At 39.7% G+C, this 21427-nt stretch overlaps 1 protein-coding gene across 4 annotated transcripts in view; it reads left to right on the top strand.

Annotated features, from left to right (window-relative positions):
• The window catches only part of fat1a (FAT atypical cadherin 1a), a 122231-nt gene extending 101151 nt beyond the window's left edge, over positions 1 to 21080 (top strand). For 2 of the 4 annotated variants that reach the window (XM_055227444.1, XM_033968097.2), the window contains exons 18-29: positions 460 to 657; positions 4462 to 5064; positions 5696 to 5918; positions 6808 to 6939; positions 7033 to 7190; positions 10160 to 10634; positions 12186 to 12339; positions 12917 to 13027; positions 13404 to 14044; positions 15206 to 15343; positions 18246 to 18281; positions 19489 to 21080. In XM_055227444.1, the coding sequence (XP_055083419.1) occupies positions 460 to 657; positions 4462 to 5064; positions 5696 to 5918; positions 6808 to 6939; positions 7033 to 7190; positions 10160 to 10634; positions 12186 to 12339; positions 12917 to 13027; positions 13404 to 14044; positions 15206 to 15343; positions 18246 to 18281; positions 19489 to 20141 (3522 nt within the window). In that variant the 3' untranslated portion in view covers positions 20142 to 21080. Of the gene's footprint in view, positions 1 to 459; positions 658 to 4461; positions 5065 to 5695; positions 5919 to 6807; positions 6940 to 7032; positions 7191 to 10159; positions 10635 to 12185; positions 12340 to 12916; positions 13028 to 13403; positions 14045 to 15205; positions 15344 to 17659; positions 17720 to 18245; positions 18282 to 19488 lie in introns of all 4 variants that reach the window. The other 2 variants (XM_055227495.1, XM_033968107.2) reach the window with 2 other exon arrangements.
• Positions 21081 to 21427: the final 347 nt, after the last annotated feature.

Genomic DNA, 21427 nt, shown 5'->3' with positions numbered 1-21427 from the left:
ATGTTCTACTGCGAGTCATACCATAAGTTTATTTACACTACCAGTCAAAACTATGGACTCTGGACACAACCATAAATATAAATAAATATATATGCACAATTACTCAAAACTCCACATCCACCCTTTGCGTTGAACCCATGACGAGGCTCCGCTGTGAAGAGAAAACATTTGAATTGTTTGCAGATTTATGTCACTTTTTTTCCTTTCCTACATAATTCCATACATTTTGCTTCATACGTTTGATGTTTTCTGCGTGTATAGAAAGTGTAGAACATAAAGAAAATAAAGGAAAACATGTTGAATGAGAAGGTGTGTTCAAACCTTTGACTCGTTGGGCGTAAATACAATAAAAACATTTGACAGGAGCCAAACCTGATCCTCCTCCTGTTTGTGGGTCTGTCAGCCTCCCCCACAATCACACAACAACCAGCAAACACCTTCTGTATTTCTCTTTTTCAGGAAAACCGTCCCGTAGGCACCAGCGTCCTCCAGCTCTCTGTTAGCGACAGGGACGCGGGCTACAACGGGCCGCCGTTTAGCTTCGCCATCGTGGACGGTAACCACGGAGATGCCTTCCAGATCAGTCCCTCCGGAGTTCTGGCGACGCGAGGAGAAGTGAGCAGGAAAACTAAAGAACACTACCTGCTACAAGCTCAGGTGAGTCAGAGAGAAAGAGAGAGGAAGAGAGGTGGAAGGAGAGGAAGAGAGAGGGGTGGAGGGGGTGGGGGGAAACATAGAGGAAAAGAGAGAGGGGGGAAGGATACAAAGAAAGAAAGGGAGATAAAGAGAAAAAGTCGTAAGGATATAGAGAGATGGAAGGATATAAAGAGAGAAACCGAGAGGGAATGTTACAAAAAGAGAAGAAAAAGACAGAGAGGGGTAAAGAGAAAGAGATGGAAGAATACAAAAAGAGAAGAAAAAGACAAAGAGGGATCAAGAGAAAGAGATGGAAGAATACAAAAAGAGAAGAAAAGGACAGATAGAGAGAGAGGGGTAAAGAGAAAGAGATGGAAGGATACAAAGAGAAAAAAATCAGAGAGGGAGGGATACAACGAGAGAGAGAAGGATACAAAGAAAAAGAAATTGAGAGGGAGATAGAGAGATGTGGTAAAGATAAAGAGAGATGAAAGGATACAAAGAGAAGAAAGGCAAAGAGATAGAGAGAGGGGGTAAAGGGAAAGACTGAGGGAAATAAAGGGACTGAGAGGAATAGAGAAAGTAAGAGAGGGAAGTATACAAAGAGAAACAAATCAGAGGAAGGGATACAAAGAGAGGGAAGGATACAAAGAGAAAGAAGTTGAGAGGGAGATAGAGAGAAGATGTGGTAAATATAAAGAGATGGAATGATACAGAGAGAAGAAAGAGAAAGAGAGAGGGGGTAAAGAGAAAGAGAGAGGGAAAGAAAGGGACTGAGAGGAATAGAGAGAGAAAGAGAGGGGGAAGGATACAAAGAGAAAAAACAAGAGAGGGAAGGATACCAAGAGAGAAGAAAAAGAGACAGAGATAAAGAGAGAGGGCTAAAGAGAAAGAGATGGAAGGATACAAAGAGAGAGGGAAGCATACAAAGAGAAAAAATCTGAGAGGGCGGGATACAAAGAAAGAAAGATAGAAGAAGTGGTAACGATAAAGAGAGATGGAAGGATACAAAGAGAGAAGAAAGGGAAAGAAAGGGACTGAGAGGAATAGAGAGAGGGAAGGATACAAAGGGGAGCGAAAGAGAAAGGAAGGGAGAGAGAGGAAAACAAAGGGACAGAGGAAGAAAGGGAAAGTGAAAGAGAAAGTAAAAGAAAGAAAGGGTGAAAGAGAGAGAGGGAGAAAGAAAGAGAGAGAGAGTTTCTATTGATCAAAGCGTCAGGCCACAGCAACTGGGGCTATTTGTCACTGCCTGGGCCGGCGCTCTTTCATGCCCACTCAATCGGACTTTCCCCCCCTTCAGTTCTTCTGGTCTGACTCTCCTGTTTGTGCTGCACTCCCCAGCCCACTAAAGGTTTATCTAAGCCTAAAATACTGCGATTTTTTTACATCAATATTTAATAGACTCAAAGTTAGAGTGAAAAGTGGAGATATTTGGGATTTCTTTTGTGAGTTGAGTTCAAAGCACTTACTAACATCGAACACAGAAAACATTGTAGTGGTTTAAAGGCCCGATATTATGAATTTTTCAGCATTTTTAAAAGTATTTTGGACTCACTTACCTTTGTATTTCATTTCGTAAAGGTGCACTGTGTAACTTTTTTGGTAGTTCTGCCACAAGCTTGTTTCTTTCACAGTATGGCATTAAGCTCATCCATGTTGCATTTATTAAAACTACAGGTGTGGTAGTGCTCAAAAATACATTGAAAAACATGCGTCCCTACAGTGAGTGAGCTCGCTTCTCCACAGATCTGACCTGCAACTTAGCCTGGTGGTATTACAGGCTTGTTTAGTGCCAACACTCTAGGCCAGAGGTGTCAAACTCATTTTCACCGAGGGCCACATCAACAAAATGTTTGCTCTCAAAAGGCCAGATGTAACTGTCAGATAAATGTCACTGCATTTTAATCTTGTTAATTAACCGTTTATATCTTTATTACTTATTCAAGTTACAAATATTGCATGTGGATTTGCATAGATATGAAAAAAATGGCTGTTTAACTGTGTATCTAATGATAAACTGACATTTTAAAACAGTCATACCTTTGAATTTACTGTCACGGGCCACACAAAATGACTTGGCGGGCCGCATTTGGCCCACGGGCCTTGAATTTGACACATGTGCTCTAGACAAAGCAACAACATTTCCATGAAGACAAGCAGGTGGTGGACCCCTCAACAGAAAGCTACATTGTACAAGTACTTTCTCTAAAAATGCCAACAGAGGGCGCAATGACTGAGCAAAGTAGCAGGTTAGTGGCAGAGTAAAAACTATTTGAGCTCTGAAAATGATCAAAATTGCATTGGTAAAGGTGTAAAACTTTAAAGACACAAAGGAGCACCCTGAAGTACCGCCAGAATATACCCAAAGTAGAGGCTGCAAACTTTATAGTGATTTGACGTCCTATATATGCAGGATTATACGACTGATTGAAACAAAACACAACTCCAGGTACGTTTCATATAGCTGTATATAAAAAAATAAATAAACGCATCCAAAAAGTCTGACAAGTAATTGCAGCTGGATTTGTGGTATATATTTAAAAAGTAGTATTCTGTTCGGAGCGCGTTTGAAAAGAGACTGAAATATGAACTGATAAACTAATATAAGAATCCCATGCATTTCAGAACATGTTTGTAGAGATTGAAACTACAGGTATAACAAGGTTTTTCTATCAAAAAGCAGGATATTTTGTTCAATCTACTGCCTAAATAACTGCAGTCTTCACTATATTGACTTACCGTTCAGTATATGAAAGTCGGAACAATATTATTTTAGGATCAATATTTATCGTGTGCACATTTTTGTTGCACTACTGAGAAATTTTTGGTTATTTTTTGGCTGTATGATGAGATTTAAGTCATAAAAGTTTGAATTAATAAGTTGTATGACTCATTACAGATGCAAACTAAATACTGAAGTGTTTCTTTCTGCTGTTTATTCATTCAATATTATCGTTTATCATCTATATTTACTTCAGCGATATATATCTAACTTCAAAATATGTTATCTTGACAGGCCTAGTTTGCGATTTGATAGTTACACCGACTCAATTTGTGATTTTGATTTGATCGCGATACATTGCGTAGATTTACCGACCACTTTATATATGGTCTTTCTTATTGTAAAGCATTTCTTCCATGTCGCTAACTTGTCTCTATAGAAAATGTAGACGTAACGTAAAGATGACAAAGGTATAGCTAAAAGAGAGTCCTGGGGAGAGGAGAAGCAGGCACCCCTCCCTGACCTTCACGGAGGCTTTTAAGTTGAGCAGATGACCGCTTTAATGTTTAATGTCTGTGAAGGAGAGGAAGAAGTACCTGTCCTCTTGTGCTGCTGCTGAGCCAAAGTGCTACAGTGCCCTCTGCTGGACAAAAAAAAAAAAAAAACTTAAACAGTACTTGTACAGTAGTATAGTTTATGTGATGATTATTGAGAAAAAAGAAAAATAATAATGTAAAATAACGTAAATGATATTGCAGTTCTTGAAGGGCCTATGTATTTTCTGATCTGTGTTATAATGTTGTTTCTTTATCACAAACAGACCTGGAGTTGTGTTTTGTTTCATTCACACATACACACATACACACACGAGCTTTGGAGATGTAGACAAACTAATAAATCAAGAATATTAAACCATGTGTGAATGAAACAAAACACAACTCCAGGTCTGTTTTTGAGGAGGTAGCAGCATTGTATCATGAGTTATAGCTCACAGGAATCGATTTTGTGTAATATAACACCTTTAACAGCCATATTTTATAACATTTTCCAATATCACGCAGCCCTACCAACAATAAAAAAAACATATCTTTCTGTCCCCTCAGGTCTCCGACAGCGGCCAACCCCAGCTGTCCTCCGTCACTTTCATCAGCGTTCGCATCATTGAGGAAAGCATCTACCCTCCCGCCATCTTACCCCTCGACATCTTCATCTCCACGGCGGCCGACGAGTACCCGGGCGGCGTCCTCGGCAAGATCCACGCCACCGACCAAGACATCTACGACACCCTCACCTACAGCCTGGCCCCTTCCTCTTCCTCATCCTCCTCCTCTGATCAAAACGGAGCCATGTTTTCCGTTGCGGCCTCTGACGGCAAAATAATCGCCCTCAAACCGCTGGACGTGGGACACTACCCCTTAAACGTAACGGTGACCGACGGGCGCTTCACCACCGCAGCGGATGTTAATGTGCACGTTCGCCAAGCTCAGCAGCAAGCCCTGGATAACTCGATAGCGGTGCGGTTTGCTAGCATAGCGCCAGAGGAGTTCATAGGGGACTACTGGAGGAACTTCCAGAGGGCGCTGAGGAACATCGCCGGGGTGAGGAGGAGCGAGGTGCAGTTGGTGAGCCTGCAGCCGTCAGAGCAGGGTGACCTGGATGTGCTGCTGGCGCTGGAGAGAGCCGGGAGTCCGTACCAGTCGCAGGAGGTGAGGGCAGGAGGGGAGTTTAAAGTACATTTGACAGATTAATTTACACTATCAATCAAAGGTTTGGACACACATTCGCATTCAGTGTTATTTCGCTTCAAGTTTACTGCTTCCTACATTTTAGATACAAACAAAAGACATTAAATATATGAATTATCTATGTATATATTTATATTTTCTATTCAAATCCTCAAAGTAGCCACCCTTTGCTTTGTTGCTAGCGCTTCAAACCCTTGGTCTTCTCCCAATGAGCTTCTTGATGAAGTCCTGAAATGGTTTTCGCTTGACTGCTCTGGATTATCAAGGTCAAGAAATGCCATAAGTGCAAACCAGGGTTCAGCGCAAAGGGTGTATTTTTTATGTATATTCCCATGTGGTGTTATATCTGTGTAATCCTTAAATCGTGCAAGTAGGTTCCATAGTGGTCCATGGATCTATACTAGTCTGTGTTTTTATACTTATAATACAGCTCAAGATCATTCTAATGCTGTTCAGGAAAGGTTCATTTTTGACCTGTGACTTCTTTAGTATCGATACTTGCTCAAATAGTAGCCTTAGTATTGATTATTATCTTATTTTCGATACTTTTTACTTTCACATTGACACTGTTTTACCGATTGCTTTTTCTCAGGTGGTGTTCCGTAAGCTGAACTCGTCGGCGGCTGTGATCGAGGAGATGACTGGGGTGCGTATCGTTCGTGTGGTGCAGAAGCTGTGTGCAGGACTGAACTGTCCTCTGCTCTTCTGTGATGAGGTCATCTCTCTGGACAAGAGCTCCATCAACACCTACAGCACAGCACGCCTCAGCTTTGTCTCCCCCAGACACGTCCGGACTGCAACCTGCCAGTGCCAAGGTAAACGCAAGATAAGAGGTCAAAAAGAGTTATGAGGTGGGTAGAGTAGCCAAAAAGTTTACTCAAGTAAGAGTAGCGCTGTAGAAGTACAAAGTTGTGGCCCAAGAAATTACTCGAGTAAGAGTAACTGGAGGAACGTAGCATCTGATTTATAATTTGAAGTGCTCTCATTGGGTTCCCCTGTATAAATAAAGATAAAGAAGAAGGACAAAACTTTAAATAATGCACAAAATCTGGTATTTTCAAAAGACAGACACAAAAATGAGACAAACTAAATTATAACCTACAGTTAAAGGAGCAGGACAACAAACACATGGTCATTTTATATTGTCAACATAAAGCTTTTGTCACTTGGAGAACTCAAGAAAGAGTACTGTTATTTCAATAAAAATATAACTCGAGTAAGAGTAAAAGTATGCTGCTAGAGAAGTACTCTGAAAAGTACAATTTTTTAGTGCTACTCACCTCTGGCTGCAAGATTTGTAAACTACTTGAAACACCTTTCCTTTAAAAGTTCCCCACCCTGTAGTTTACATTTACATTTAACATGTGACGTGATTATCATGTTAGTTTTGTTCTTTTTTTGAGTTCATCTGTACTCGTCAAGGAAACACAAATATCCATGAATATTAGATAACATATTTTGTTGCACTTTAGTCAAAGATACAATATGCAACTTTCTGGAGGCAACACACCTACTGTATAATTCTATGGAAATAAAAAGTTTATCATACTTCAGAATGTTCTCCCTGGAGGTAGATTTTATGCCATACTGTGAAATATTATACCCAAAGGAACAACATTTCTAACATTTGATTGTAATTACATATTAACCGCAGTAATAATGTGTCTAATGTGTCAAGTCTGATCCATATGTTTGTATTTTTAGGAGGTACATGTCCCCTGTTGAACAACCTGTGCGACAACAACCCCTGTCCAGAGGGAATGGAGTGTGTGTCTGATCCCAGAGAAAACCAGTACAGCTGTGTGTGTCCTGAAGGAAAGAAGGGCAAATGCTCCGGTAACAACATCCACAAACACATCCAAACTTTCCATGAATCTTCAAAATTTCATTCAATATTTCATTTTTTCTGCCTTTTTCTGTGTCATTCAGATGGCCACTCTCTCACGTTCAATGGAAACGGTTACATCAAATACCATCTGATGGAAAATGACAATAAGGAGTTGATGAAGTTGTCTCTGAGACTGAGGACGTTCTCGAGCCACGCCACTGTCATGTACGCCAAAGGGACGGACTACAGCATTCTGGAGGTAGGGCTTTTACTTTTATATTAATGTATTTATTATTGGCTCTATTATACCTCTATTTTTCTTTCTTTCCGCACATAAAAGTAAACAAATAAACTAAAAAATGCATGTAGTTATTGTTTAATTCTGCCAATCAAGTATTAGTTGAATAGAAATAACAATAAGTAATCTGACTGGGTAAAAAAATAATAATAATTAAATGTATGTAGGCTGTGCAATTACATTTTAAAAAGGTAACAGATGGAAAGCACATATAAGTTGTTTGAAAGCTTAGACAAAGTATTTAATTCATGTTCTAATCTAAGACAGGAGTGGGTTTTAATTAAGTTTTCTTCTTCCCACTCCTTTTTGAGCTTAAATAAGAAAAACAGGTGAAATGTGCATTAAGTGAACTGGATATATGTGTTCATTAATCAGCTTGAACTAAAATAAATAAATGAAATTAAATGTAAATGACTTGTACCTCCAGAATTTACTCAGTGAGGCTCATCCAGAACAGTTAATTAAAACAAACAGTATGATGAATGTTGATTTGAGCATAAATACAATTTTTAAAAAGTCTTCTGAGTAAAAAATACATACAGTATATACCTATATTTACCATTATACTTTGTGAAAGCGCCCAGTCCATTCTGAACCACCATTTGCATTGCTCCAGTTTATTTCCAGCCCAAATTTCCATTTAAAACCGACTTTATGAACTCACAACTGACGTGTCCTCTCTGGAGACCTTCTAGATTTGACTTCAAGCGTTTTTATAAACCTTTCACATGAAGACTACTGTATGAGAAAGCAGCAATGGGAAAGAACGAAAAAAAAAAAAAGACTCACATACAAGAACTATTTTTACAGTGGGAGGGAGGCACAGTGCCGTTTTCCACAGATTCTTTGTCTGGTATAGCGTCTGCGTGCCAGACTTGAAAACCTGGCCAAAAGGAGGCTATTGTTCTTCCCTAACTGCCATGGAAAGTTTTCGTGTCTGCAGCTTCTCTAATGTGCTGTAAATTGGAGAGGCGAGAGCAGAAGTTATGATAATGAAAGGAGGTGCTGTCAAAGCTAATTTTAATATGGAACTTCTTTTCTTTTTTTTAAATAAATGCAAGGATGGTTGAGATTTGCACCCGGATAGAGAGTGGGAAAGATAGTGAGCACAGATACTGGATGATGTACTTGATGTAGTGGTAATTTAAGTCAAATTAACAAAATGGCTCCTCTTATTAAAATGATTTCAAGCAGGTTTTTAATGATGAAGTTGCACTATGGAACTTTTCTGGTGGAAAGTCCCCCACGTGCTTATTTTTTTTCCGAACAGTATGTAATTAAACTTCTCTACCTCAATGGAGAGAAGCAGGTGACACTGCCAGACAACTTACAAGTGAGATCTGTGGAGATTTGAGCCCATTACCAGTGAGAATGCTTGGTTTTTTTAGCAAGAAAGACCTCAAATTGAATAAAAGCAAGATCAAATTTAATGCCGTACGTTGAAACAATAACAAATCAATAACATCTCCATGGAGACAAGTGGGCAGCAGGCAGCGGGCGCCCAAATTACTTTAAACTGAATGTATTGATTGCACACATTAAACATAATAATACCATTGGGAAGATAAATAGAAGTTATCGTTTGTTAATAAAACACAATCGCGTCATACTTAAATTAATCTGCAGCAGATTAAGTCCGAGTGGTAAATTTCAATGGAAATTTATATGTATTACAAAGATAAAATTATAATGTGTTTGATGCCATTTAGAATAAAGGGCCGCACGCAGTAGGATCTGATACGGGATGAGTTATGACCACGCCTGACATGGATTTATAGCAAAACTAAAATTATCTTGGTCGGGTATATTAATATTCCTGCGGTTGTTAATCATAAGAACAGATAAGACAAATAGCTTCCCAATGCTGTATTTTTATGTTTATGAAACTTCCTCTTTCAATATTTTACAGTCTGAAAAGATGTATTAAAATGCGTTTTTCAAAATTGTGTTGAACTATATATAGACTAGACTTGATGTATAGCGTTGTTTTTAGCATTTTCAGAGCTTATGTGCGAAACAAGCAAACAAGTTCATGAAATAAACATAATACAAGCTTCACGTCTAGCCAGCCAGAACAGCTTTGACAAAACTACAAAAACTCCCCGATTCCAGAGGGCATGATTGACAGGTGGATTAACCAATCAGATGGCTGCAATCTGTTCGGATGAAAACAAACATGGCGGCTTACATTAAAAAAGGAGGGAAAATAGCATAGAGCAGGGGTGTCAAACGCATTTTCTCCAGGGGCCACATCAGCAAAATGGTTTTCCTCAAAGGGCCGTATCTTATCATATCATAAGGGTCATATCTTTTAATTTACCTTGGCACGGGCCACTTAAAATGACGTAACGGGCCACATTTTGCCCACGGGCCTTGAGTTTGTCACATGTGGCATAGAGGACTGAGAAACAGCACGGAATCAGCGATCAAACTTGTATTTATCTCAAGTAAATGAAGTTGTTCTGAATGAAATACAAGAATGAGATACAAATTAGCAGCTGCGGTTGAACTGTCCCATTTAAGACGGAGGTTTTTCTCTATGGACTGATTTGAACAGAATGCAGAAGAGATTGGCTTGTCTGTGTAAACCCTCAGTCGTCCAGGTCTGATCCATAGTAAAAGCCACAAGTTGCTAATAGGTTTGAAAGCACCTGAATGAATATGCTAAGTATGACTACCCTACAAACAGAGATTCTAAACAATAGCTGTGTTCACTGTCAGTGTAGCTTCTCCCTTCAGATATATGGCAGTGTCGATCAGTAATCTGACTAAAACTGGAGAAGCAGCTTGGATGAGCAGCAAAACGTCTTCATTCCTACAACTTTTTGTCCAGTTGACAGATTTTACTTTTGGCTTTTACAAGGGACCGGCTTGTCAGGCAAATGATGATCCTCTTCAAATATCTCTAAATCTCGTCGTCCTCTTTCCAGATTGTGAACGGGCGCCTGCAGTACAAGTTCGACTGCGGCAGTGGCTCCGGCCTGGTGTCCGTGCACAGCGCTCAGGTGAACGACGGCGAATGGCACAGCGTCTCCCTGGAGGTCGACGGGAACTACGCCAAGCTCGTCCTCGACCGGGTCCACGCCGCCTCCGGTACCGCCCCGGGGGCCCTGCGCACCCTCAACCTGGACAACAGCGTCTACTTCGGAGGTCACGTACGCCAGCACGCCCCCTCCTCCTCCAGACACGGACGTAGCCTGCCCCTAGCTAACGGTTTTCGGGGTTGCATGGAGGCGATCAATCTGAACGGTCAGGATCTGCCTCTGAACACCAAAGCACGCCGGGCTCACGCGGTTCTGGAGGATATGGTGGACGTGGCCCCCGGTTGCGCTCTGGCCCCCGTGGAGAGCTGCTCCAGTAACCCCTGCACCAACGGGGGAACCTGCACCTCTCTGCCCAATGGAGGTATGAAACAGTCTTTTGTGAGATTAAATGTCATTTTACAAGAGTTATAAAGGGCCCATTTTACACTATTTTCTGTCATAATATTGTTTTCTCATCAAAGACTTATCCAGAGTTGTGTTTTTAAACTTTATACAGCTTTACTCTAATCATTTAAATGATTTCAGCCATGGAATTGCCCATCTTTACTAAACTAAAGATAAAAGGCAGATAGTAACACTACCACTTCATGACATCACAAGGTGGAACAGATCATTTTGAGCTTTGGAGATGTAGACAGACTAATAATAAAGTGTTACTCCAACATGTGTGAATGAAACAAACATAGGACCTTTAAAGATGCACAAAAAGTTGCATACAAAGTTAGAACTTCAGTATATTTTTTCATTTTTGTTTTATTATTGAATGTATTTGAACATGATTATGAAGGCAACACAATTGAGATGCAAAGACAAAAGAATTACTTGCAAAGAAATTTAGGAAGTGAGAACTTTCGCTTGACTAACTCTTATAATTAAAGTAGTCAAGAACATTTAGTGTAATAATTTATCATAAGATGTAACTAATAGTGTTGTATTGAAATATTGCAGTATTAAAAGTCGTGAAATATTTGTGTGGACGTTTGCAATATATGGCATTGTTAGCACATGGGTCTAAAGTAGTGGTACGGTAAAAAAGCAGAGGTAACTACAAAGACCATAATCCTTTGTGTCAAAACAATGAAATTAAATGAAAGTTACAGTTATGTTAAAGTTAATTACAGTTTTTGAAATATGACAACGGGAATTATTCATTTATTTGCAACAACTATTTTTCTTGTTTTTGGTATTGTTACTTGCCTAATTTATAGATACTAATTTAAATATGATCTAATTTAAATAAGTCCTAAAGTTTTAACATAATTCCAATCCAACTCCACCTGTTTTTATAGTGAAATGCCATGAGCTGCAGGTTTGTTTGAAGTCTGTTTCGCTAATAAGTCACTGCAGTAAAACCCAGTGTTCCACTCCTGTTCCTCATTATAAACCTGCTCGTGGTTCAAGGTGCACGCTCCCCAGGTCCCCCTCAAGCTCTCAGTGTAACATGTGCAGGAAGTGCTCCAGACTATTACCACCAAACACTTGTAAAGGAACTGCGGCAGCGATTGCAAGCAAAGTTCTTTCTGCAATAGATTTAAAAAAAATCTTGAATGGTTAAAATGGCCAAATTATGAATCTTAATCTGAATTTGAGTATTTTTGCGTGGCTAGATGTCATGATGTATACATTTTTTAACTTGTTTTATAGCATTTTTGACTGTTTTCAATATCATTTTTTCCCTAAAACAAGAAAACACATGTGCCTATAGGATGAGAGCTAATTCTTAACCTCATTGGCACATATCATCAACCGTGAAGTAAGATTAATATTCTCAATTATTTCTATCCATAGGTTTCAGAGTGAGGAAAATTGAGACCATTGCCACAACAATTTAAACCCACGCAAAAGCTACTTGGCTAATTCTGATTCTGAACATTTTTTGGTTTTCATGCCGATCTTTTCTCCTTTTGTACAGGTTACTTTTGTAAGTGTCCGGCCTCGTTCATGGGTGCTCACTGTGAGATCGGGATCAGCCCCTGTGCCTCCAACCCCTGTCTTTATGGGGGCACCTGTGTCCCCCGTGGAGGCGACTTCTACTGCCAGTGTAGAGGGCAGTACTCGGGACAGAGGTACACTGAAAATACTATTCATATTTAAAGGCACTGTACATGATTTTTACTGTCTTCAAAATGTGAAAAGCAGCACAAGTTCATTTTAAATAGTTTGCAGTGGTCCAACGTTATTCCTCACTTACCTTATCAATCCTAAGCAACCTAATTTTTCACCATAATGAGTTTAAAAGCACTTTTCCCAACATTTAGAGGACAATGCTAACAACAACTAACAGAGCACTTCTTTCTGATTCTTAGAGGATAAAATGCTTTACAATTAGATGCGGACAGCACACAGTTGTCTCGTTTCTACCTTAAAAGCTGCTTATATAATATATCTGGTGTAAAACATATTATTCTCAACTAAATGAGTTACAGACACTTGTCCTTCAAATGTCCCTCTATACAGATTTCCTTGACTTTTTGAGGTATTTAACTATGGACCGTTTCATGACACTCTTCATCTTTCGACTTCTGATCTCAAAGCTAGTAGCTACTATTTTAACAGTTGTTTTTGTTTACTTCCTAAGAAACATTAACTAAGAACAAACTTGTGATGTCGTGTAATGTATCAACAATAATGTTCTTTACGTAGGTGCCAGATGGGTCCATACTGCAGAGACAACCCTTGTAAGAACAGTGGGAAGTGCATTGACAGTTTAGATGGTCCCGTTTGTGAATGTGAAGCTGGTTTCCAAGGAGAAAGGTATGTTTGTGTGTGAATTATTTTGATCTGACCATTCCAACCATAGCATCAGCACAGCATTTGGTCAATTTATATAAGTTAAATAAACAAAAGGCATGCGTAACTGGTTCATTATTTCAATAACAAAACAACATCGTGTGATCCGGAGCGTTTTTATTCCACATTTTTATATAGGGACAAGAAAATGAGGTAAAATGTTTAGCTTAAATCATAAACATCTTCTCAAACTTCTGATTTCAAGTGATTTTTACTCATCTAGACATTCCTTTTTTGTATCCATGGCTTTCAGAGTCATGAAAAATGGGCTAAATAGAGGTCAGTAAATATATCTTTGGAATTTTTAAGTTTAATTTGAAGTTTTTTTGTTTTATTTCAGGTGCCTGACTGATGTAGACGAGTGTGTGAAGAACCCCTGCTCCAACGGCGGTCAGTGCCACAACACCTACGGCTCGTACAAGTGCAACTGCTCCTCTGGCTTCACCGGCCTCATGTGCGAGCTCCGCGCCGAGGTCCGCAACGACTTCGTCTCCACCTCCTGGAACATTGGCCTGGAGGAAGTCATCGGCATCGTGGTCTTCGTCACCAGCATCTTCATCCTGGTGCTCCTCTTCATCCTCATCCGGAAGAGGGCCTGTCGCAGCAAGGCCAAAGCCGAGGACGACAAACCACCAGGGGGCTCCAGCATTCCGCATTCATTCCTCCACCGTCCGTATTTTGATTCCAAGCTGAACAAGAACATCTACTCGGACATCCCGCCGCAAGTTCCAGTCAGGCCCATCTCCTACACGCCCAGTATTCCCAGCGATTCGAGGAACAACCTGGACAGGAATTCCTTCGAAGGGTCAGCGATACCAGAGCACCCAGAGTTCACGACCTTTAACCCCGACTCGGTGCACGGCCATCGGAAGACCGTAGCCGTGTGCAGCGTGGCGCCCAACCTGCCCCCGCCCCCTCCATCCAACTCAGTGTCAGACAGTGACTCCATACAGAAACCCAACTGGGATTATGACTATGACGGTGAGTGCAGTGATATTGTGCTGTGTTAGTACAAGTATCTGAATTTATAACGCATATTTTACATCTTTGGCACATTTAAGGGTCTGTGTCTGACTTTTAATTCGTCTCGATCAGGGAACCACCTTTACTCCAGACAGTATAATCTAAAGGTGTATATTTGTGAAAATAAAATACAAATAAATAGAATTATAAATTGCTCATATTCAACGAAAAAACATATTGTAAAAACTAGTGATGTGTGTTAAAATAGATTAGAGACTAATAGACTTAGTTCCATCACAAAATTAGTTTTTGTCTCAATTTCGAATCAATTTTTGAAATACAATGATTGAAAGCATGATTTTTGTTTTATTTCTTTACTCTTAAACCTTGTGTTAAATACTGTGAGTCTCAAACATTGAGGTGAACTTGTTTCTCAGTAAGAATGCTTCACATGCTTATTTTAAGATGTCCTCCCTGCCACCTGTTACTTCTGTGACAAGAGATTTTGCAATCCATTTTTTCAGTGATGTATTCTACCTTCTAGCAGCAGTTTACAGTCTACCCATTTATGATCTTGTACTGGAAGTTTGTAAAATGAGTGTAAGTCCTTATAGAAGCAGCCTTCTATAGATAGTACCTTTATCAAGGTAAAAGTACAGGGACGGCTCCTTTGTAATGTAACACCTGCTGCTTGTACCTTCCTCTTCGGATATCAGATAAAACGTCTTTCAGTGCTCTGCCTGGTCTGCAATCACTTCCTTCACAATTACTTTAAATGTATTCCTGTTTATTTATTTCCACTTAAGATAAGATAACGATAGCCTCTCGATGTCTAGGTAAAATTATTTATATTTGAGAAGTTTTAACTCAAAACTCTTATCTGTATTGGATTGATATTGTGATCCTTGCTGTAGCATTACATGGCATTAACCGCCAAGGATGGACAGTTTATCCAATTAGAGATGCTGCTGGATGAGAACCATGTTGAAACAACTTCCTTGACCATCCCAGTCAGTTCTTTTCTCTGTCATGGTCCAGGTGTGAGAAGAGACTAAGTGGGTGGGGCTTGAACATGTTTCTTGTATTTTATTAAACCCAAAAGTCTAAACTTAAACATTTGAAATCTCAGACATCTGATTTGTAATCGTATTTTGATTAATACTGTATTTTGTAATCCAGCAAAAGTGGTGGACCTCGACCCGTGTCTAACCAAGAAGCCGGTGGAGGAGAGCGCGTGCCACCCGTACAACACCCGCGGGAGCATGTCCGAAGTGCACTCCCTCAGCTCCTTCCAGTCTGAATCCTGCGATGACAACGGTAAAAACTCTCCTCCTCCGCTTTTATATTCTCACAATTCAAAATCAACTAACAAATATAGAAAAGTTTGAGTTATAACACACCAGGATGCATTTGCAGTCTGCTCTTTTGAACGCTAACAGTATTTCTTTGCATGCTCAGAATGGATAAAATGGTGGCTGTGGGTCACTTCTCTTTCTCTTTCTTCCCTTTTTTTTGTTTTTGTTTTCGCTGCGGGGCTAAACCAGCTCCCATATGGATTAAATCAGTCCACAGATCCAGGACCAGGTTTTAAATAGGGTCCGGCCTGTAAGTTTTCAGTCACTACCGGCGACAGACGGAAGCAATCGCTACACGTGCTGTGGTTCTGCCAGGAAAAAAAAAAAAAAAAAATGTGGCTCTGGATGCACTAGTTTGGTGGTTTACTCAGACATCTTTTTTTTTTATGCATGATGTCATGGTTTGTTGTTTTAATGTATTTTTAAGCATGATTTTTATTATTTTTTGTGTCTTTGTTTGAATTATAGTGTCAGATCTATCAGAGGGATTTTAAAAGCAAACATGGAATACATTTGGGTATATGTGCTTATGTTTGTTTTGGTTTTTTTCCCCCCACATTTTTAAAATAATTTTATTGTCATCTCCGTTTTTCATCGCTACCTAAGACAGGGGGTGAATAATGGACCGTGGGATTTGTTGTTGACGAGGAAGTAAATAGTGCAGTGTAGCTTAGCTTTAAGAATATTAACGTAAAACAACCACGAGCTCAAATATTCAAAATGGCAACACCTGCTAGCAAATTATACAAACGACAAAGGGAATAATCATACAGAAAATCAAAAATTAATAAACAAAATGTATATAAACCCATCCCATACTCATCATCTCTTATGCATTTGCTGTAAAATAGGTTTGTGAATACGTTCGTTGCCATTTCAAATCATATAGTTTTACAGAAAATGATCCAAATCAACTCAAAATATGGGTCCAAAAATATCAGAAGAACTTATTGGCCATTTTGCTCTGGTCTCTAAACAATCAGCATCAGCCATGGGGGAAAAAACACATAAAAACATAAAAATTTTCAATCAGTCTCTCGAGGTTTGCACTTTAACCTCACAACAAGAAGTTCATAGATTCCCAGCCTGATGAGGACTCAAAGATCTGAGGTCACCCAGAGCTTCTGAAACGTTTCCCAGTGACATTAGCTCAAACCATATATCAAATACAGAGAACAAATTTGTTTAACAAGTATCGTAAAGTCAACAGATATTATTTTAAGAGTATTTTAGCTCATGATGATCACATGAACTGTCAGTTACAAAGTCATCAAAGTCCATTTCCCAAGGTCCAGTGTTCCTCCTCTGTCTCCAGCCTCGTCTTATGTGAGATCTTAGGTAGTCCCATGCTGCTCAAAAGTCGTCCCAAAACACAGTGAAGCACACGTTGGGTCATTTGTATACAGTTCCCATTTCCTCTTGTTGCTGCCTTCCCTCAGTGAATAATCTCTGGGGGGAAAGTGGAGTGATTGTGCCATCTGTAGTGTGGGCAGCAGCCCATAGCATCTCAGTATGTTCATGTAAAGTGTGATCCTCCACAAAACAAACCCATCTGCCTCCTGCTGTGTGCCCCTCTCCCACCGCCTTCCCCCCAAAACATCGCCTCGTGCAGCCCACAAAGAAAACATTCACTGTGGGACAACACTGCAAAAATGAATGGTTACAGAAGTTAAAATGGCTCAAGAGTGTTCATTTTTAGGGTAGTTTTGAGAAAATTATTACAATTAAAAAAACATTTAATTCTTTGGTTGGAAATTATTTTTTGGTGTAAAAGATATTTTTAAAAATTTGTTTTTTCCCCTTCAAAAACTAGTTAATGGTGTTTTTTTTTTTTCAATTTCAGTGGTTTTGTGCATATTTATATTAGTTAATTAACCCAGAGCAATTAAAAATGTGTTTTCTCATTTCAATTTCATTTAGAGTTTTGAAGATATTTTTTACAAGTGGATAAAAAAATATATTCTGTTGGATTGGATTTAAAAAATTTATAAATTCAAGCCAATCAGGGAAATCGTGACAGTTCTGGTAATATATACTTTAACCAGTCACATAATTTAAATCTGCTATGAAAAATACGCTGCAAACTACACCACTACATTTTAACACAAGTGGCTTTTTATTTTTGCAGTGACAGACGTTATCAGTCCATTAGTGTCAAGTATGTGGGACGTGTTGCTTGTTTCCACCGTATACACTTCTGTTGTAGTACTTTTGTCTACACTGAAAGCATTGTCACTAATGCTGGATACTTCCCATCTTCTTCTCCTTCTCTCACAAGCCTCCATAGTGACTGTGATCCACCTTGTCAGCTCCAGAGTTGACACGGTGGACAAAGAAGGTATTACACAGAGACGTGGCTTTATAAGTGCAAGTCGTGATCGTGTCAATGTGACGTGATAATTGTACAACTGCCATTATCTTAGACTAAACAGTAAAAAATATAGGCTTTTCATATAAAATTGGGAAACACTTGATTTTAGAATAATTTGTGTTATGGTTTAATGGGTTATTTTATTTTTTATTTTTTATTGTTATTATTTTATTTGTTTTGTTTTGGGGTTTGTTTTTTTTGTTGTTGTTGTTTTTTTTTTTACTTTTTCAGAAAATTTTGTTTAGTTTAAGAAAAAAAAATGTGAATCAGTTATAATAAAAAAAATAATTTAAATTTGTCAAAGATAAATATTTTTACGCGTAGAAATAGCTTTTTTTTAGCGTTTAAGAAAATGGCAGCATGAACAATATTACATTTTTCATTATGAAGTCATTCCCCTTTCATATTGTGACCGTTTTCTCTTGTAGATGCTATAAACACGATAAATATGACATGTTGTTTCTCTCTCTTCTTTTCCTCTGGCCTCCTAAAGAGTCTATTTTGGCTCATAATCTCAAGAATCCAACAGGTGATTTTGTCATATTGTTGTGTTGATCCCGTCTCCCCTCAACTAATCTAATCTACGTTTTTTTGTGTGGAGAAGCTTCCGTGACACTAGATCATGCACAGTATCTGTCGGTGTGCGGCGGAGTGCATGGCAGTGCTGCTGTGAAATACTGCAGGAGTTTAGGCTTAAGGTGTCCATGGTGCAGTGTTTAATTGATTCAGCGCCAGTGGTGGAAGAAGTACTCCTTTTTTTTATTTATTTTTTTTACTTAAGTAGAAGTACAGACACCGGAGTAAAAAAAAAACAAACAAAGTAAAAGTATCACATGAAAAAATCAGCTTAAGTAAAAGTATTAAAGAAGTACCCCTTTAAAAATGTACTTAAAGAGTAAAAAGTAAAAGTATTTTGCGCAGATTTAGATGATTCTGATAAAGATTTGTGCTGAATTTTTTTTAACAGAAATAATTAAATCTATCGTTTTTTCCTAGCTGCTTTTGTTTGCTCAAATTATGAACAGCCTTTTCTGCAAGTCTCAAACAGTAATAAAACTGTATTTTACAATTCTAAAATATAGTGGAGTAGAAAGTACAGATACTTCTCTCAAATGTAGTGAAGTAAAAGTAAAAAATATCCACTTCACATTGTACTTTACGACTTTTACTTTGTTACGTTTCCACCACTGTGAATCGCCGTCAAGGGCTTGATCAATTAAAAAAGTACTAACAGTTAATAGTTATATAGAAGAGAATTATCAGGTTTCATACAGAACTAGGCCAAACTGGCATTAAGCTATGGGACCTCTTTTTTTTATGTTTCTAACTTATTTGATCACTGCTGCATGGCCATAGCTCAGTCACAATACACTATCTGCAGTGATGTGCTGTGAGGTGTTCAGTCGATCAACTCATCAACATTGTCTAAACTTTTACAATTACATGATGCAGTCTCTAAAATGATAAAACCCCAAGTTAAACCCAAGCTTATGGAGCTGTATGTACTATTGTCTAAATGTAAATGTGACTAAAAGACTTGTCCAGATGACCTTTAAACCTTTTCTTCCTCACTAAAAACAGTTAACGGGACTAACTGTCAGTCTGTTGTGCCGTTGTATTTGCTGTTGTGTTGTGACCTGTCTTTTATTTTTGCATGGCGTGAGTTTGAACTTAAACCTTAACATCTAAAACACCTGCAGTTTGACACAGATAATGAACGTGTGTCTGTCTCCTAGGATACCACTGGGACACGTCTGACTGGATGCCGAGCGTTCAACTTCCTGGAATCCAGGAATTCCCGCAGTACGAGGTTGTGGAGTCCCCGGCCCCGCTGTACACCGACCCCAGCGCCATAGACACGGACTACTACCCGGGAGGTTTCGACATCGAGACCGACTTCCCTCCGCCACCTGAAGATTTCCCCCTGAGCGAGGACTTACCGCCCCCTCCTCTGCCCGAGTACGACACCCTGAGGCCCCGAAACCTGGAGCACCCTACCCCCAGAGACCCAGCGTCTCCGGGCGTACGGCAGAGACCAGCGCTGCCGCATCTCTACAGCCTCAACCAGTACCTGCCCCAGCACTCCTACCCGAGCGACGGAGGGGAGGCGGAGGGTCAAGGCACCTCCACCTCCGCGGGCAGCACCCCTCCCCCCACCATGGCTCCTCTGCGGGGGGGCTTCTCTCTGGACTCCTCCGTCGCCCTGGACAACATGTCTCTGTCCCTGTACGCATCCACAGCCTCCTGCTCGGACATGTCGGCCTGCTGCGAGGAGTCCGAGGTCATGCTCAGCGACTACGACAGCGGGGAGGAGGAGGAGGACGAGGGCCCACTGGAGCGCCTGGTCATCCCTGACTCCCAGCAGCAGCAGCAGCACACCCAAGTCTGACACTGGATCCCAACAACCAAGTGCCTGAACCACAGCCACAGCATTACTCTATGTGAACTCACTATGCTGGATGGACTAGTCTAGAGACGAGCGAACTTTGACCGATTCGGAGAAGAAACGACTCTAGAACGTCTTTGGATTTAGTTTGGCAATATGTCAGCTGTTTCTGGTTGCTACGATTGTGCGCCAGGTTTGATCGTAAATATGTGGACAGCGGAAAAGACTTTACTTATTGTTGTGCCAAAATGTACCCGAGGACGAATCCGGTCTTACAAGAAAACATGGACAAAAATAGCGTAAAGAAGGACCCTGTTGTAAAGACTAATTGAAGACTCCTCCCATTGCTTCACGTAGCTGTCTGAAGGATCACTACATGTTCTACCACACCAGACAATACAAAAATCATCAATCTTAGCAGTATCTTTTAATTTCTATGACTGAACCATGCAAATGTTTTGATATAGAGTCCTCAGTTTCAATGTAAATGTTAATGTACAGTTTTGATTTCAAAGTGGACTAGGTTTTGTAGATATTCTATGCGTTTATTTTTTTGAAAAGAAGAGTTAAATGGCGTGATCAGCCTTACTGTGTTCACAAATCATTGTAATAAAAAATACAGAAGAGCGATGCTTTTCTGACGCGGTGTACTCGTAAGTCTATGTCCCCCGTTCATTTCAAAAAGGGTCTTGAACAATGAACGACTGCATATTCTCGTCTTGTTATTTTTTTATTTGTTTGTACATTTTGACTTTGAAACCTCTTTATTTTTCCACCAAGAAAAACGGGACCCAATATATTTATAGTGCCGAGTCGTCCATGGACACGTGACTTTTTCAGGTGTCTATGTGTGTGTGAGCAATGCTATGGTCTTGTTAAGGTTTTTATGGAATACTGCCACGAGCTCACGCTTTCCTACTGGCAATAAATTATTAAAAAATAAACCGCTGCCTTCTTGTTCTTCTGTTTTCCCGCTCTGCTGTGGTGCCCTCATTTTCCCTCTTTACATTACGAGGTGAGACGATATCGAGCCTCTTTGCTGCTTTTTTTTTTTTTTTTTTTTACATATTTTTGGGCAAAGTGTGCGGCTCCTCTGCACAAAAAACGAATTATTTTTTTCTCCCCATGTGAAACTTAGTTGCTCTCCGTAGGGGGCGCTAACACATCCAAATCCATTCTTTCGCATTGAGTATGATCAGTGCATGGAGTTAAACAACTGATAGAAATTTGAAGAAAACGTGTCTTTGTATGAGCAAATGGGACCAAATTTTGAGAATTGGAAGTTTCAT

Source organism: Periophthalmus magnuspinnatus, chromosome 1, assembly GCF_009829125.3.
Source record: "Periophthalmus magnuspinnatus isolate fPerMag1 chromosome 1, fPerMag1.2.pri, whole genome shotgun sequence".
NCBI classification, from domain to species: Eukaryota; Metazoa; Chordata; class Actinopteri; order Gobiiformes; family Gobiidae; genus Periophthalmus; species Periophthalmus magnuspinnatus.
This window is presented reverse-complemented; position numbering and strand designations above follow the sequence as displayed.